General features: G+C 33.3%; 1 protein-coding gene across 3 annotated transcripts in view; it reads left to right on the plus strand.

The window, feature by feature from the left end:
* Window positions 1-12,954: 12,954 nt before the first annotated feature.
* Window positions 12,955-16,246, plus strand: part of dnah1 (dynein, axonemal, heavy chain 1) — a 36,549-nt gene continuing 33,257 nt past the window's right edge. For 2 of the 3 annotated variants that reach the window (XM_026275220.1, XM_026275222.1), the window contains exons 1-5: window positions 12,955-13,068; window positions 13,313-13,470; window positions 13,960-14,100; window positions 14,620-14,712; window positions 16,116-16,185. In XM_026275220.1, coding sequence (XP_026131005.1) covers window positions 13,318-13,470; window positions 13,960-14,100; window positions 14,620-14,712; window positions 16,116-16,185 — 457 coding nt within the window. In that variant the 5' untranslated portion in view covers window positions 12,955-13,068; window positions 13,313-13,317. Of the gene's footprint in view, window positions 13,112-13,312; window positions 13,471-13,959; window positions 14,101-14,619; window positions 14,713-16,115; window positions 16,186-16,246 lie in introns of all 3 variants that reach the window. The other variant, XM_026275221.1, reaches the window with a different exon arrangement.

The raw sequence follows: 16,246 nt of genomic DNA on the forward strand, positions 1-16,246 counted from the left end.
AAGTTTTATTTGACCACATTAATATGTACTATAATAATACTCGAGTGTATTATTATTATTATTATTATTATTATCAATATTAAGATTTTTTTTTAATTAATAAAATATAAAAGATAATAATACATTAATTTACTGGATCGTTATATTATATACTGAAACAATATATTTTTTCTTCACAAAGCACTAATGATTTTCTCCGTCTTTATGAGTTTGCAGGTGGGTGCATGTGTGAGTTAGGTCAGATTCGCTGGGGCTGGAGAACAAAGTTAATGTGATCCAGCCGCATGGAGAATTCCAGAAACTGTCTGTACATATATAACACCACCAAAACCTGCTCTCTTTAATGGGGTAAGAGATGTTACTTGATGTGCCTTTTCCTCCTGGTTTTAAACAGCACTGGGTCTGTATTATGAGTGCCTTTGATGTTTCATTTAAGGGGAATTTAAATACATATAAAAATATATGTGGACTTCTAGATGTATATATGATATGACATGAGGACATGAGGAAATACAGCACTAATCCATCCAAACAGCTGATAAAAATATCAAAATAATCCCTAAACTGAAAATAATTCACACAATTCTGATCATTCAATTAATCAAAAAAATAGTGTTGTGTGAAAAGCTGTGTGCTTGTAATAAACAAATCCATCATTAAGATGTTTTATATAAAAACAATACTTTGGGCTAATATACAATTCCGTAATCCATAATAACAGTTTCTCAGTGAAAAAGGCCTTCAATTCTTTTTTTCTTTTTTTTTTTTTTTTGGAACTGTTTTTGCTTGTAAACAATGTTTAAGTTACGTAACTCTTTCCTGATTCTGTTCTGACAGCACCCATTCATTGCAGAGGATCTGCTGGTGAGATAATTTCCCTAAATCTTAAGCAATGAAGAAACAAACTCATCTTCATGTTGGATCCCCTGAGGGTAAGTATTCTGCAGATTAGATTTTTTGGATGAACTATTCCTTTAACCTAGTGTTTAACCATGCGCAATATAGACAAAAAATCCCCCAAGTGGTTTCATCATATGGCTGAATGCTTTTGTGTGTCTTTGCCAACTTGTCTTGCCTGTTATGTGCTCAGTTCATATTCAAACATATGCTGCACTCATTAACTACACATAAAACTCTCAAGACAAAGATGAAAACGCATTCATCTTCAATTCAATGATTTGTGTGTTTCCAACTTTCCATATCTTTCTTGTAAAATAAAACTGTTGTTCCCAAATAAAGACAATGATTTTATTACGCCTTCCTCAACATATAGGCTACATCAGAGGATAATGGGCATATTAATTCACAAGCTAATGAATAAAGAAAGAGTCATGCCAGCAGAAAGAGTATGTTTAGTGCTGATGGGAAAAAATGTATTTCAAAGCCACATGCGTTAAACAAAAGCCTTAAATGAAGTCTTTGGTTTTATGGTAGAGCGTTACAAAGCAAAGTTTTATTGAAGTCACGTAAAAACTGTTTACAATATGTGCAAATTTCCAGCAAGCCCCTTTTTTTCTAGGTTCTTTTGAACTAAACTAGGTTCTTATAGTTCCCTTCCTTGTTGTAAATGAATGGGTGAATGAAAGAACAATCCGATATGCACATAAACACTAAATCTGTTAAATAATCAAATGCACTATGCATTATGCTTGGTCATTGCAGAAGGTAGGGACTTCTATAAAATAGTGTTGTGTGAAAAGCTGTGTGCTTGTAATAAACAAATCCATCATTAAGATGTTTTATATAAAAACAATACTTTGGGCTAATATACAATTCCGTAATCCATAATAACAGTTTCTCAGTGAAAAAGGCCTTCAATTCTTTTTTTTCCCTTTTCTTTCTATGCTTGGTCATTGCAGAAGGTAGGGACTCCAAAGGTCTAAAGGTAAAAAAATGTAGTTCTGTGGCGAAAAATTCTATTGCTTGGGGACAGCATGTTGAGTAAACATAAAGATATTTTCAAAGCAATAAGTTTATTGCTATATTCAAAGCTACTAACTAACCTACAAATAAACATTGCCAGATTTTAATTTAATTTAATTTAATTTAATTTAATTTAATTTAATTTAATTTAATTTAATTTAATTTAATTTAATTTAATTTAATTTAATTTAATTTAATTTAATTTAATTTAATTTTGTGTTTTTAATAATACAAAATTAGTTTGTATGTCTAGTTTATTCATAGCAATGAACTACTAACTAAATACAAAAACAGATGCAAAGATGGATTTACAATGGAAATATTTCATCTAAATTAATATTTAATTTAATGATTTCACATTTTGTGTTTTAATAATACATGACGAGTAGGTGCTTCTATAGACTGCTAGTGTAGTTTAGACATAGTGCACACTCACTGCACATGACTTCCTACTTTTTGATTCCTCTTATCTTTTGCTTGAGTTTAATTTCATGTCTTTGATTTCTATATATGTGCTCTTTATTAGTTTTCCTCCCCCATTCTCATATCCTACATATATCTCTTCATGCTTTCATTCTCCTCTCTGACACTCACTACAGCGGCTGGCTGCCCTCCAGGTCATAAAAAAAGCTCAGAGAGCAGACCTTCATCTCCAAACCTCACATCATTCTGTTGTGGGCCTTTCTGCCGCCCTGCAGACTGCATGAGCAATAACCATCTTTACTGGGGATCACATTAATCCTATTGATGGTGAATTAGCTGTGAGCTATTACTATTTACTACTTCCAGATGTGGAAAATGGATGAATCTGTCTTTTTAAGAAGGTTTGATTTAGACGCCGTCAACCTTTTTGACAGAATCAAAGCATAATTTAGGATTTGATATTAAATTGTATGTGTGTGCCATATGTGTGTGTCATAGGACATAGGAAGTTTTTGTCTCTCATGTTTGTCAGCAGCATATTAACGTGTAATTTATTTTGTGATGACAAAGAAACCTCATTCTAATATCCCTTTGCTGTTGTCGCTGTCTTCATACGTGGTCAAATATAACCAGATGCCATTGCATAATTCAGAAGTTAACTGTGTGGGGTTCCTCTGGCTGTTCTCATGGTCTCCTCATGGCATTACAAATTAGGGATAATACAGCAACTTTAGTGTCTAGGTTGCATTTTCAGGCTATCAGTGTAACACACCTTATATCCACTGACTGAGTGCATGCCAAAAACAGGAAGAGATGGTCTTGCCTGGAATTAGAAACAGCCATTTCCACCTAGAAATAAAACAGATGACACATAGTTGGCATTCCTGATCAGAAGTTATAAAAGAAACACTGTCTTTTGTGAAATAGATTGTTTGCTGCCGAATAGTTTTTGTAGATAGAAATAAAAAATGGCAAAAAAAAAGTTTATTTATAAATTATTTTATGTGTGTGTGCGTGTGTTGTGAGTGATTCCTGTTTAGTATGATCTGTAGTTTTAATAAAAAAATATTTTCTTTATACTTGGATGCTTGTTTCAGCTAAAAAAGCAAAAGTTAATTGACTTGATGGTAACTGTGGTTCATTTAAATGCTGGGAAAATAATTGGGTTTTAACCAGCCTGCACCCGATAAAGCTTTTCAGCCGCTCATTAAAATATTTGTACAAAACAGTGTGTCGCTGTATTGTTGAACTAGACTTTCTCAAAAGGGAAGGAATTTTAAAGGCCATGCAACTCTTTGCACAGTATTCATTTACAGTATATCAAGCTTGCCTACATTTGGGAAGGACCGTGTGTTGGCCAGATTTTGCCCACTTTGTGGGCTTTTCACACTTTAAATTGTCAGCCATGTGTCTTTCTAAATCTTGCATTATCTTTTTTTCATGTTTCACACGCTTCAGTTTTTACAGAGTTGAGAATTTTTCCCGGGGATGATCATTCTAAGCTGCAAATGTGTAATCATCATTGATTGAATGAACAAAGCATGTAACCTGTTTAAACAACAGCTTTTGTAGCTTATTTCAGACTGTAACTGCTTTTGGTCACTGTTTGATATTTCATATGGAAAACACTGCTCAGTTTATGATTGGTTGTTGTTGTTAATCAGTTGGTCATTACATTCTAAAATTGAAACGTGTCACTCTGCATAACCCCCAAAATTAAATAAAATACAAAAATTAAGTAGAGAAGCTCCACCACAATAAATATCCCCTATACAGGACAGAACATCAGTATAAAGGTCAAAGGTGAATCATAGATTTCTGTTTCCCAGGGAGCTGTTAATGTTACCACATCAACCCTGCTATAAATGACAGATGTTACCAAACTATCCATATTCATGATAGCAATTTAAACCATCCGACCATCATATTCAGGATTGCTAAAAGGTTTTGGCATCAAAGTATGTTCAAGCACTTGAGATGATTGTTTATCCAGCACTGGTACTGTATAATGGAAAACATACATTTCGTAATGAGGGATGTTTGAAATTAGGCACATCAGAACATCTGTGTGTATATCCCACATTAGTATTCATTGAGGTTGAATGAGAAGCTTTAAGAGACAGAATTAGCTTTGTGGCACTTTGGCTTTTGTAGCCCTCATTTAATTGTGCCAATTAATTGAATGCATGACTTTGACATTGCTAGGACAATGTTTTGTTGTTTGATATGTTTAATTTCACATTCTGTTTTTTCCAATGAAAATAAGAAATATAAAATTAAGAAATAAAAAGTAATTATTATGACAAAAAAGGCAAAATTCTGACAGTCATTTATGATGTTTTTTTTTTTACTGAGATAATAATTAAAAAATAATTGTGGCAAAAAAAAAATCACATAAAAAACAGTTATGAGATTAAAGGGTCTTAATTATGACACAAGTCAGTGACATTTGTGACAATTATGATATAAAAGTTTATGACTAACAATTATGAGGTCAAAATTATTAAATAAAAAGTCATAATTATGACATAAAAATTCAAAATCATCATATAAAACAATCATGAGATTAAAAAGTAGAAACAAGTAGCATGAGTAGAAATTATGACAAAAACAATTATGAGATAAAAAGTTGAAAGTATGACAAACAATTTTGAAATATAAAGTCTTGATCATGACATAAAAAAGTCTAAATTATCATATAAAAAATTATGAGATTTAAAAAGTCATATTTATGGCACAAGCAGAAAATACAACAAAAACAATTCTTAGATAAAAATGTGAAATTATGAGAAACAATTATAAAATAAAACATGTTGATTATGACATAAAAAGTGTAAATTAACACGTAAAACAATTATGTGATTAAAAATCATATTTACGTATTTTTCAGACTATAAGTCACACCTGAGTATAAGTTGCATCAGTCCAAAAATACGTCATGACGAGGAGAAAAACATATATAAGTCGCACTGGACTATAAGTCGCATTTATTTAGAACCAAGAACCAAGAGAAAACATTATCATCTACAGCCGCGAGAGGGCGCTCTATGTTTTCAGTGGTAGGCTACAGGAGCACTGAGCAACATCTCTGGCAGCATAGAGCGCCCTCTGGCGGCTGTAGATGATAATGTTTTCTCTTGGTTCATTTCTCTCGGTTCATGTCAAATTAATTTTGATAAATAAGTCACACTTGACTATAAGTCGCAGGACCAGCCAAACTATGAAAAAAAGTGTGACTTATAGTCCGGAAAATCTTTACAGCAAATGTGAAGTACAATTGGAGAAACAAAAATCTTTAAATACATGTATGTTTGTGTAAATGTGGGCTTGTGATGGTCTTTGCATGTCTGTTTGCAAACATTTGTGTGTGGGAGAGAGAGAGAGAGAGAGAGAGAGAGGGTCACAACATGTGAATGTGGGTGATAGGTTTAAATTACAGTGTGCTGCTTTGATCTGTGAGAATGAATGAGTGAGATTAAGTTGTCAAGCTGGGCACTGATAGAGGCCAGATGAACGGCTATGACAGTCCGGAGCCCCTGTGGAACATGTAGGACGCTTGCCAAAGCAATTGTGTGACTACATGCATGCGTGCGTGTCTCCAGGGTCGCTTATGCTTTTCTGTGTTGGTCTATTGTGTATATAACCATGCATGCAGTAGCTCATGTCACTGTTTATACATACGAATGGCCGATCACGCAATTGTATATTTGTCTATGATGGGATTCGTTGCACATAAACACTCGCACATGTGCCAGCGTTCCAAATCCATTTAATTTCAACATTAATAGGCCTTAAGAAGCAGGAATGAGAGGAATTTTAAGAGGGGTGGTTTTGATTGAAGAGGTTTGTGTCTGATTGGTAGTGCCCTGCTGCACTGACGCAGCTGAAACCACATTTTATTCAAGCAGAGTACAGCTTCCCACACATATGGAGGTCTGTATAAACACGCACAGGCACACACCCAACATCCTTCATAGGGGTTAGTAAGTAAATAAGACAAGTGCTTACAGAGGGATTTAGCAATTTCCAAGTCTCATCATTGAGGACTATACAGCAAGCTACTATTGCCTCTGCAAGATATTAATGTCTATGAAAGGGATTGTAAATAACTGCAGAGCGAAAATGTGCAACAGTAGAGTATAAATTTCCCGGCACCCCATGAGGTGCTTTAAAAAGAAAGGAGGCATGGTGGATGAATGCAGTGGCATTGATAAATAATGTAAACCCTTTATGCTTTTTATATGTGCATTGCAGCCAGTTATTTTTTATTTTTATTTGATTTATTACATTTCAACTAGTTAATTATGTAATATTTAATATTGTAATTTTATGATTGTTATTATATTATAATACATATTTTACTATAATCTATCAAAGAATTAGTGAATTATTTTTACATTTAATCTTATATCTAATCTAATAATTTCTCATTTTCTTATAACTATTTTTATTTATTATTATTATTATCTGTCAAAGGATCAGCAAGCTATTTTATAATAAAATTTGATATATTTTAATGTTAAACTATATAATGTTAATTATATATTTTTTGTCATTTTCTTCATAATAAAATCTGCAACATTTTAATAGGTTTAATATATCTTCAAAATTAAATGATTAAATATTCAATATTATAATTTTACATTTTTATAATAACTTTTATTATAATACGTATTTGATTTAGTTATTATTGTCTGTCAAGCAATCTACACAGACACACACACACACACACACAAACATATATATATATATATATATATATATATATATATATATATATATATATATATATATATATATATATATATATATATATATATATATATACATATATATATGGTTTCAATTATTCAATGTTTCAATTATAGTATATTAAATGATTACATTAGAATTTATTAGTACTGTATTTAAAGTTTTGGTAAGTATATTTTTATTGAACATTTCATTTTAATATTCATTATAATTAATTAATTTGGCCAGCAGTAAAAAATGGCCACCTGCAAATGATATTCTGGTTTTGGTTCTCCTCTATTTCTCCACTATAGTAAGTTTTTGTTTTATAAGGTCAATACTTTGGGTTAGGGGTTTCGTATAGTAACTGTGATCCCTGAATTGTGACCAGGTGTCTATTAGTAACCAAAAACCTGCCTAATCTCACCACCAGCAATTAAAACCTTTCTTTTTTTATGGCCACATGCAGGCCAGGTATCCACCCGTGATCTCATCTGACCCTTAATGAGCATTCAAAGGTCATGCGGGTCACCATTAAAGCCACTAAGTCTGTCTGGTCTGGCAAAAAGCATCGTCATTTCAGGACACGGCTCTTTTTTTATTCTCTCATAAAACACACTTGGAGTACTACAATGTAACACTCACTGACCTGATGGTGTATACATTTCACCCATTAAATAGAACAGACGACGTCATGCACTGCTGCAGGGCTGTTGAACTGACTTTTTAAAATCATATTAGACACCATGTATAACCATTTAACTAGTCGTAATATGGGACATTAGCTAGATTTTGTGTTGTTATGGTAGATGTGTATGTGTTTTACATTACGTTGGCTGGTATTTGTTCCACATATTATAGTGTGGAACAAATACCAGCTCAAATGCTTTTTGCAATCTTTGATGTGTTTGCTAACTGAGATAAAACAGACTCCGGCGGTTTAAAAACACAGATCAAATACAAAGATGTAGACTTCTAGAAGCTTCATATTCTTCCATAGCTGTTTAGCGATGTGACACTGGGAAGCTGGGGGCCCACCTCTGCTGCTCTCCAAAACCAACATCTGGGTATCATGAGCAGCTAAAGTTAGAAGCACATGCTGCTTTCATTACTGCAAAATAGGAGTCACACTCAAGCAGGCGTGACACCCACAACCGCCTGTGGAATAAAGGCAAGGAATGACTGGAAGAGGAGGACTTTTTGTGTGTGCAAGTAACACAGATCAATTCAGTGGATGGTTTTAATGGACAGTACAATCAAAAAGTCAGCGGATGAAAGTGAGCTCACCTCCTACATGTCAATAATAATATCACCCTCATTTAAATGTACACATTTGCCAGCTAATCTGACAAATTGACTTGGGAATCAAACTCTTTACCTTGACATTGCTAGTTGTTGTTTGGTCTATTAGTTTTTCATATGTTTTTTTTTTTTGTTGTTTTTTTTGTTTTTTGCTTTTACTTTACAGTTGGAAGTTGGAACTATGGAAGACAATTTCTGCTACATAAGAGGGGAAATCATAATATTGAAAACTTAAGTAAAATATATATTATAAAATAGATATACCGATTTTTCGGACTATAAGTTGCACCTGAGTATAAGTCGCATGAGTCCAAAAATACGTCGACCAAGAAAAAAAAAACATACAAGTCACACTGGACTATAAGTCGCATTTATTTAGAACCAAGAGAAAACATTACCATCTACAGCCGCGAGAGGGCGCTCTATGTCTTCAGTGGTAGGCTACAGGAGCACTGAGCAGCATAGAACGCCCTCTCGCGGCTGTAGACGGTAATGTTTTCTATTCGTTCATTTCTTTTGGTTCATGTCAAATTAATTTTGATAAATAAGTCGCACCTTACTATAAGTAGCAGGACCAGCCAAACTATGAAAAAAGTGCGACTTATAGTCTGGAAAATACGGTAAGTCATATTTAGGGTTGCAAAGTGGTGGAAAAATTGTGGGAAACATCCGGAAACTTTCCAAAAGCTTTTGAAAATGTCTTACATTTTTTCTAAAGCTTCCAAAAAATCCCAGAAATGTATGCAGAGTTTCTAACTTGTTGCATCCCCACTCGAAATTATGAGATGAAAAGTTGTAAATTATGAGATACAAGTAATAATTATGAGAAAAAAAAAGAAAAAGACATGAAGTCATTATGTTGAACTGAAATGGAAAATGATGCGATTATAATTTGCAATTGGAACAAAATGTAGACATTATAAAAAGTCAAAAATTACCAAAGCATATTTTTTCTCATCTGGAGGAAATTTACCTTTTTTTTTTTTTACAAAACTGATTGAAATCAAATAAATGGCATTCTCTGGCATTCACTAATTTAATACAGAACACCTTTTCTCCTTAAATAAAGCACAGTTCTGTGACATCAAGCACAGCTAACAATCATAGTAGGTGTGAACTGAAAGTTGAGCATGACAAGTTTGAGTTATTTCCTGGACCTGCTTTAAAAGTCTGAAGTTTTCTTCTTGATACTGGCGTAGTTTCATTTGAAAGTCCCAGTTGTGCATCATTTTATCAGAAATGTCTTTCATCTGAAGCTTATCAATGACCTCAATCGCTTGGGGGACTAATCTGCCCTGATTTTGGACCACAAAATGAGCACTTTTCTGTTCTGAGGACCCAGCGCTCCAGAGATCTCATCTGAGATTTCATCTGTCTTGTTCAAACAACCCTGTAATGCTGTAGGCCAAAGCTATTAGTCATTAATTGCTGGCAGGTGTTCGGATCTATTGACAAATGTGTCTGCTGCATGATGTGCCTTTGGGATACAGCATGGGTCGATGTGCCTCATGACGCAACTATACAACTGAAGAAGCTGGAGGGGAGGACGCAGTTTTGTAAGAGTATGATTTACAAAAAGAGATTCTAGAGAAATGTGGTTAGAAGTTCTGCAAGCATGTTGCAAATTGAAACAAAAGATTTTGGTGACTTTGAAGTCGTGCCCATTAAATCTAAATAAAATAAATAATAAAAGCAAATAAATTAAAATTTAATTATAAATAAATGTTTTACAAAAAATCTTATATGTATATATATATATATATATATATATATATATATATATATATATATATATATATATATATATATATATATATTTATATATATATATTTATATATTTTTTTAATATAGTATAAAGATTAAATTAAAAGAAAAGAAGGAATATATATATATATATTCATACACACACACACACACACACAAGATCACTTTAATCTGTTATGGCATAGAAAGAGTCTTTTAATTTTTTTCTCTACTGAAATTGGCAACCTGTACATCAAGTGCCTCAGTTTGAGAGTAAACTGAGTGGACATTGGTAGCTTGTGGCAAAGTCTTTCCTCTGCTCTCCATTAACTTTTTGACCTGTTGACTTAATGATCTGATGAATCTTCTTAATGATCTGTCAGTCTGTCATGTTCTTCTCAGTCCTTTTACAATGATGGCAGTTGTATCCCATGCAAAGTCAGAAGGCATCTCTGGCTCCTCATTTTGAATTTCACACATGCACTTGACTTCTGACCTTGCCCAACCCCGTCTTTGGGTTTGCAAGACACCTTCTGGAAATGACACATGATTTCAGGCACATGAAGTAATTCATGCACGCTACAATGAACCCACTCAGGATGATCTGCAGGGCCAGCGGAGGCGAAGGTGTGTGTTGCTTATGATCTCCGCTGGGAAATGGGGCAGGATTCTGTGATCTCTTGACCCAGGAGTGTGAGGATCCCTGTGGGTCATTCAGGACCATAAGAGTACAATTACACAGGATGAGATGAAAAGAGAACGGATGGGTTGAGATCACTCTGGGACACCCATTCCAGTGTGTTAGGTCATAATTACTGGCATTAACTATGGAAGTACAAAATTATAAATGTCTTGAATGTTTGAGATTCAGTCTGTCATTGACTATAAGACTATTGCAGTCATACTTTTTTATACTTACCTGTATTTTCATAGTGCATCGTGTCATATAAGGACAGAGGTCTACTGATATATTTATTTTAAAGTAAGGGGCAACATTTTCCCACTAAAGCTAATTTTCAGACGCATTTTTAGCCGAAGATGTACATTTCTACTCCTACAAATATACTTTTTCTGTCAAACCTAGGAATAAAGTAGGAATTTTAATATACTTAAAGAAAGCATTTGACACCATTAATCACATATTAGCACACAAACTAGAGAGGTATGGTAGAGGGGTTCGGACAGGCAACAGTTTGTGGAGATCAGTGAACAGAAATCTTCAAATGTGAACATTACTTGTGGATGTTAAGGATCGGTTTTAGGTCCAAAACACTTCATAATCTATATCAATGATATATGTAGAATATCAGATACACTCAAATTCATTTTATTTGCTGATGACACAAATATTTTTTGTTCCGGGGATAATTTACAGCAGCTTTTTAATGGTTGAAATAAATAAATCAAGACAATGGTTTGATGTAAATAAATATATAAGTCGTTAAATATATAAGTAAAACAAAGATTATGTTATTTGGAAAATATAAAAGAAACCGTCAAGTATTGAAATGTAAATTTAGAAAGAGTATATGGAAATACGTTTCTTGGTGTAATTTTGGAATTACAAGATATGCTGGATACCACAAATAAAGTATGTTAAAGCTAAATTGGAAAGACTATAGGCTAGCAATTCTGAATAAAGCAAGACATATTTTGGACAATAGATCAATGCATATTCTGTATAATACATTTGTATTACCATATGTGATGAGTGGGGCGAGGGGAGTGATTTGTAATTGAACTAACCTGCGCCACTCACCGGTCTCGAGTCGGAGGAGATCCGAAAGGGTAAATGAGGAGTTACGACAGTGAAGGATGAGAGAGGACCAGGCCTGTTTTTTTTTTTTTTTATGTATTGGTTTTGTTTGTGCATGGCAGTCGTCCGTGAGTGGCTGTCGTGTTGTTGTGTGTTTTTTTTTATTTATTCAAGTTTTATTCATATGTCCGCCGATTCCCGCCTCCTTCTACCCATCTTACAAACTGCGATACACCGTACTTGAGTTATTGTGTGGAAATCTGGGGAAATACCTACAATAATAATATGCTTTTGCTTCATCCCGCTCCTGTCTTTGGGGCTTGGTTTTTCTTTGGGGCTGCAACATTTTTGATGTGTTTTTATATTTTGTTTTATATTGTGCTTTATTCGAAATAAAATGAATCAAAGATAGAACAGAAATTGAATATTATGAAATACAGGAAAAAGCTAATTAATATGTTTTTTTAATTATTTAATTTACCTATTATTATAAATACCTTATGGTTACACATGTGTAGACTTTAGTTGATAATAGTCCTACACTTTTTCATCTGTTCTAAATAAATATAACAATGAAAAATAAATGAAAGGTAAGAAAAAAGTGCAGAAATCAGTACAGTGAGGAAGTTACTATTGCTCAGTTTGAACATCAAAGCAACTGCTCTTACTATTTTTACCACATCTATTAATGACAGCAATAGTATCTAAATCCAGATTGATATGTGCACATTTGAACAGCCTTATGTCCCCAAATTTTACATTGGAAGCATTTTTACTCTATCTGTATTTTTTTAACACTGAAAACTCGAATGACACCGTTATTTACATCATCACATACTTATTTGTTTGGCTTTTTTTTGCTAGACCCTGTACTAAAGCTTAACCTCAAATAATATAACTGATCTCAAATACATATATTCTTTATTTTCTCTATAAACCTGCAGACTAATGTTTGTTTTGCTCTGCACAGTAAAGGACTGCAAAGCGCTCATTCTAGTCTCGTGCACCGGAATCTACAACAAACCCCGCGTGCACGGCGTTGGCCTGGCAACCGTGGCAGCGTCGCTAAATGACAGTTAAAACACTGCAAAGCAAGTAAAACACGAAATCCTTACGACACGCGTTTGTTTTACCAGACGACTTCGAGATCTTCAAAAAAGAGAGAAAAAATAGCCTGTTTGTTAGTGAGGTACGCGTTGACGTGTTTATTAGTGAGCCTGCTGTGATTTGAAGTGAGATATTGTGTAAAAAATTCTTTTTGGTTTAATGACGTGTTTAACTCGACCGTAATGTAACATTGTAACTTATCATGTTTCTCTATATTGTATTATGTCATTAAAATACAGTGTTTGATACTGTATCAGTGCTTGGTTATAATGAGATTCGGATACTTTTGTGTAACTTTTGATTGTTTTCTAACGTTTTTGGATAAGCGATTATGGAGAAGAAACAGCCGGACAAAAATCGCCCAGATTTCGGGATGTTTCGACCCCGCCGTCCAGCCGAGCCAAGCGAGGGTCCCAGAGACGGACTTCCCCCGTTAAACACCGCTTCTTCTCTCATCAGTGCACCAGACCCAAAGCGGCAACAGGTTTACCTCTTCTAAATCTCTTCTGCTGGCCTGAGAAAGAAAAGAAAAGTTTGAAGGGTGTTGCTGAAGAAGATTAAATAAACAGTAACCTTATTTTAAAGCTTGAAGTTGAAGATGTTAAGGCCATGCAGTCTATCACATAGATAGATAGATAGATAGATAGATAGATAGATAGATAGATAGATAGATAGATAGATAGATAGATAGATAGATAGATAAATTTGATAAGTCTAAATTGCTTACTAATATTACCAATAGTTTTGAACTATTATAATTTAAACATTCCATCAGTTTAAGTCTATGATATTTTTTATTCTGTGTTGTCTGTTGTTTTCTTCTTCATTTATTTCTTTTTTTTTTTTGCATTCTGTGTTTTATGATGCACATTTGCATAACAAATTAGAAACATTACATTAGAAAACAAAACATTTAATTAATTTATTTATTACTATCAAATAGCATGTTATGTTTTTTATGGCCAAAAAACAGGCAGAAAACCATCAATTTGGATCTGAGAGGATTCATCCTCTCCCTCCAGGTGTGTCAAGAGGAGGTCACAGGGATGAACTGCCTGCGTTGAGTGCCACCTCGTCTGTTGGTAGAAGACCAGACAGAAGTCAACAAGAACAGGTAAATCAATCTTTCTCTCCTTCTAATGATGGTATCGTTTTATTTCCTAATTTAGGGCCTCATGGAATTTTGTTTTATTTTTTACCAGATTCCATTGTTTCTTTGTTTTTCTTTCGGAAATCTGTTTTCTGTGTTTTTTTTTTTTTTCTAAATTATGTCTGAATGATTTCATTAAATCTGTATCAGCAAAAAAAAAAAAAAAATTATATATATAATATTTTTAATTGTATAAAATTGTATATAATATTGTATTAAACTTTTACAAAACTTTTTTCTTTTTTTAAAAAAGGACTTTTCTTTTCCTTTTTCTGTTTTTTTTTTTTTTTTTGTAAATTCCAGTTTATTTATTTGTTCTTTTTTTGTATTATGTTTTATGATACACATTTAACATCACAAATATTATAACATTTTAGAAAACAAAACATTTAATTTATTCAGGTCAAATAAAGCATTGTGCATGAAGTTCTGCATGTTATAAAGTAAATTCTGTTTTTATTGACCCAAAAAAAAAAAAAACAGACAGAAAACCATCCATCTATATCTCAGATGATTCATCCTAGAGGACATCACAGACACAAACTGACCCTTTTGCCCTGCATATTCACAAATCTCGTAAGTAAACCAGGAGCAAGCCTGTAACTGGTAAACCAATCTTTCTCTTATTTTACTGATTCTTTCTATCATTTTTAATTTCTCATTTAGAGCCTTATGAAATCCATTTGATTTTTCTTACAAATTTGTCATTGTATTCGTTCATTGTTTATAAGTTGACCTATCGGTAAGCCCTTGTTTTTAAACATTGATAAGCCAATGGCAGTCTAGTATCAGTTGCACAGGAGCATAACTCAGACATTTTTAGGTTTCAGCACCATTGAGAAACATTGGAAGATCCAAAGCTTTCGGAAAAACGATGTGGTACTTGTAACACTGATTCCAATCCTGAGAAGATGGGCAATTTTACATTTCCAAAACCCAAACAAAACATAGGAAAATGACCCTAAGCATTCAACCCCAATGCCAGTGAAGACAAAAAGTTAATTTTCTGTTTGTCATACTCTCATTAAGTGACATTTTTTTATCTTCTCAAGCAGAACATTAATGTCATCTTGCGTTTCAGCAAGGTATCGCTGGCTAAGACTAGCTAACGTTAAAGTAAATGCTATTAAACTTAAATAGTGATCTGTTCTCATGTCATGTACAGTGTCAAAAATACATAAACGAAGATCTACATTTCAGTGCCTTTCCATATTAAACTAGTTAAATGTACTTTGCGATACATGAACAGTGTTGATCCTGTATGTTGTCATCTGTGATCATGGCGACTGTAATATGAGACTCCTCCCATTTGCATTGTGATCTGTAAACCCTCGCTTTGAGTTACCCACAATTATATTAAAATCTTTTATGTATCCCTCCATGGAATATTTAATTCCCACTTTATAGTGGCAATTCTGTGTCCAAAATTATGCAAAAACATTGTGAGACAAGGTTTTCACACTGACAGCTGTCACTGTGAGACACTGAGTATCTCCGTTTGTTTGTCAGAGGGAGCAACAGTAACTAAGGGGGGCGGGGCTTACGATAAGTCAATTCTGTTTTACTTTTTTCTTTTGGATTTTTTTCTTTATTGCATATGAATTGAATTCTGTTGATTCTGTTTAATCATCAAGTGTCTAATCAGGTTGCTAAACATAACAATATAAAATATTATATAAAACTCTTTACAATAAATTCTGTTGTCTGTTTTTTTTTTCTGTTTTATGATACACATTATCACAAATGTACGACATATGAATTAATTAATGTCAAATAACATGTTGAACATACAGTTTTGCACATTATACAGTATAAATTCAATATTTATGACCGAATTCTGCAATTCATTTTGATTTTTCTGCATTGTGAAAAAGATCCTTACCAATTCATATCGTACATGTAAATGAAAACATACAGTAAAAGTATACTCAACTTGTTTTGTTAAATATGATCACCAAAACGAATTCTACTGTTTTTAGTCATATACGAAAGACCCAGTGAGCACCAGTTTATTGTGCCGGGAAGGAAACAAGTCCAAGTCCCGCAAAAGTAAGAAATCAAACAACAATCTAATTATACTAAATAGATACTAATTATACTAATTATTCTA

The sequence above is a fragment of the Carassius auratus genome, chromosome 11 (assembly GCF_003368295.1).
Source record: "Carassius auratus strain Wakin chromosome 11, ASM336829v1, whole genome shotgun sequence".
Taxonomy (NCBI): domain Eukaryota; kingdom Metazoa; phylum Chordata; class Actinopteri; order Cypriniformes; family Cyprinidae; genus Carassius; species Carassius auratus.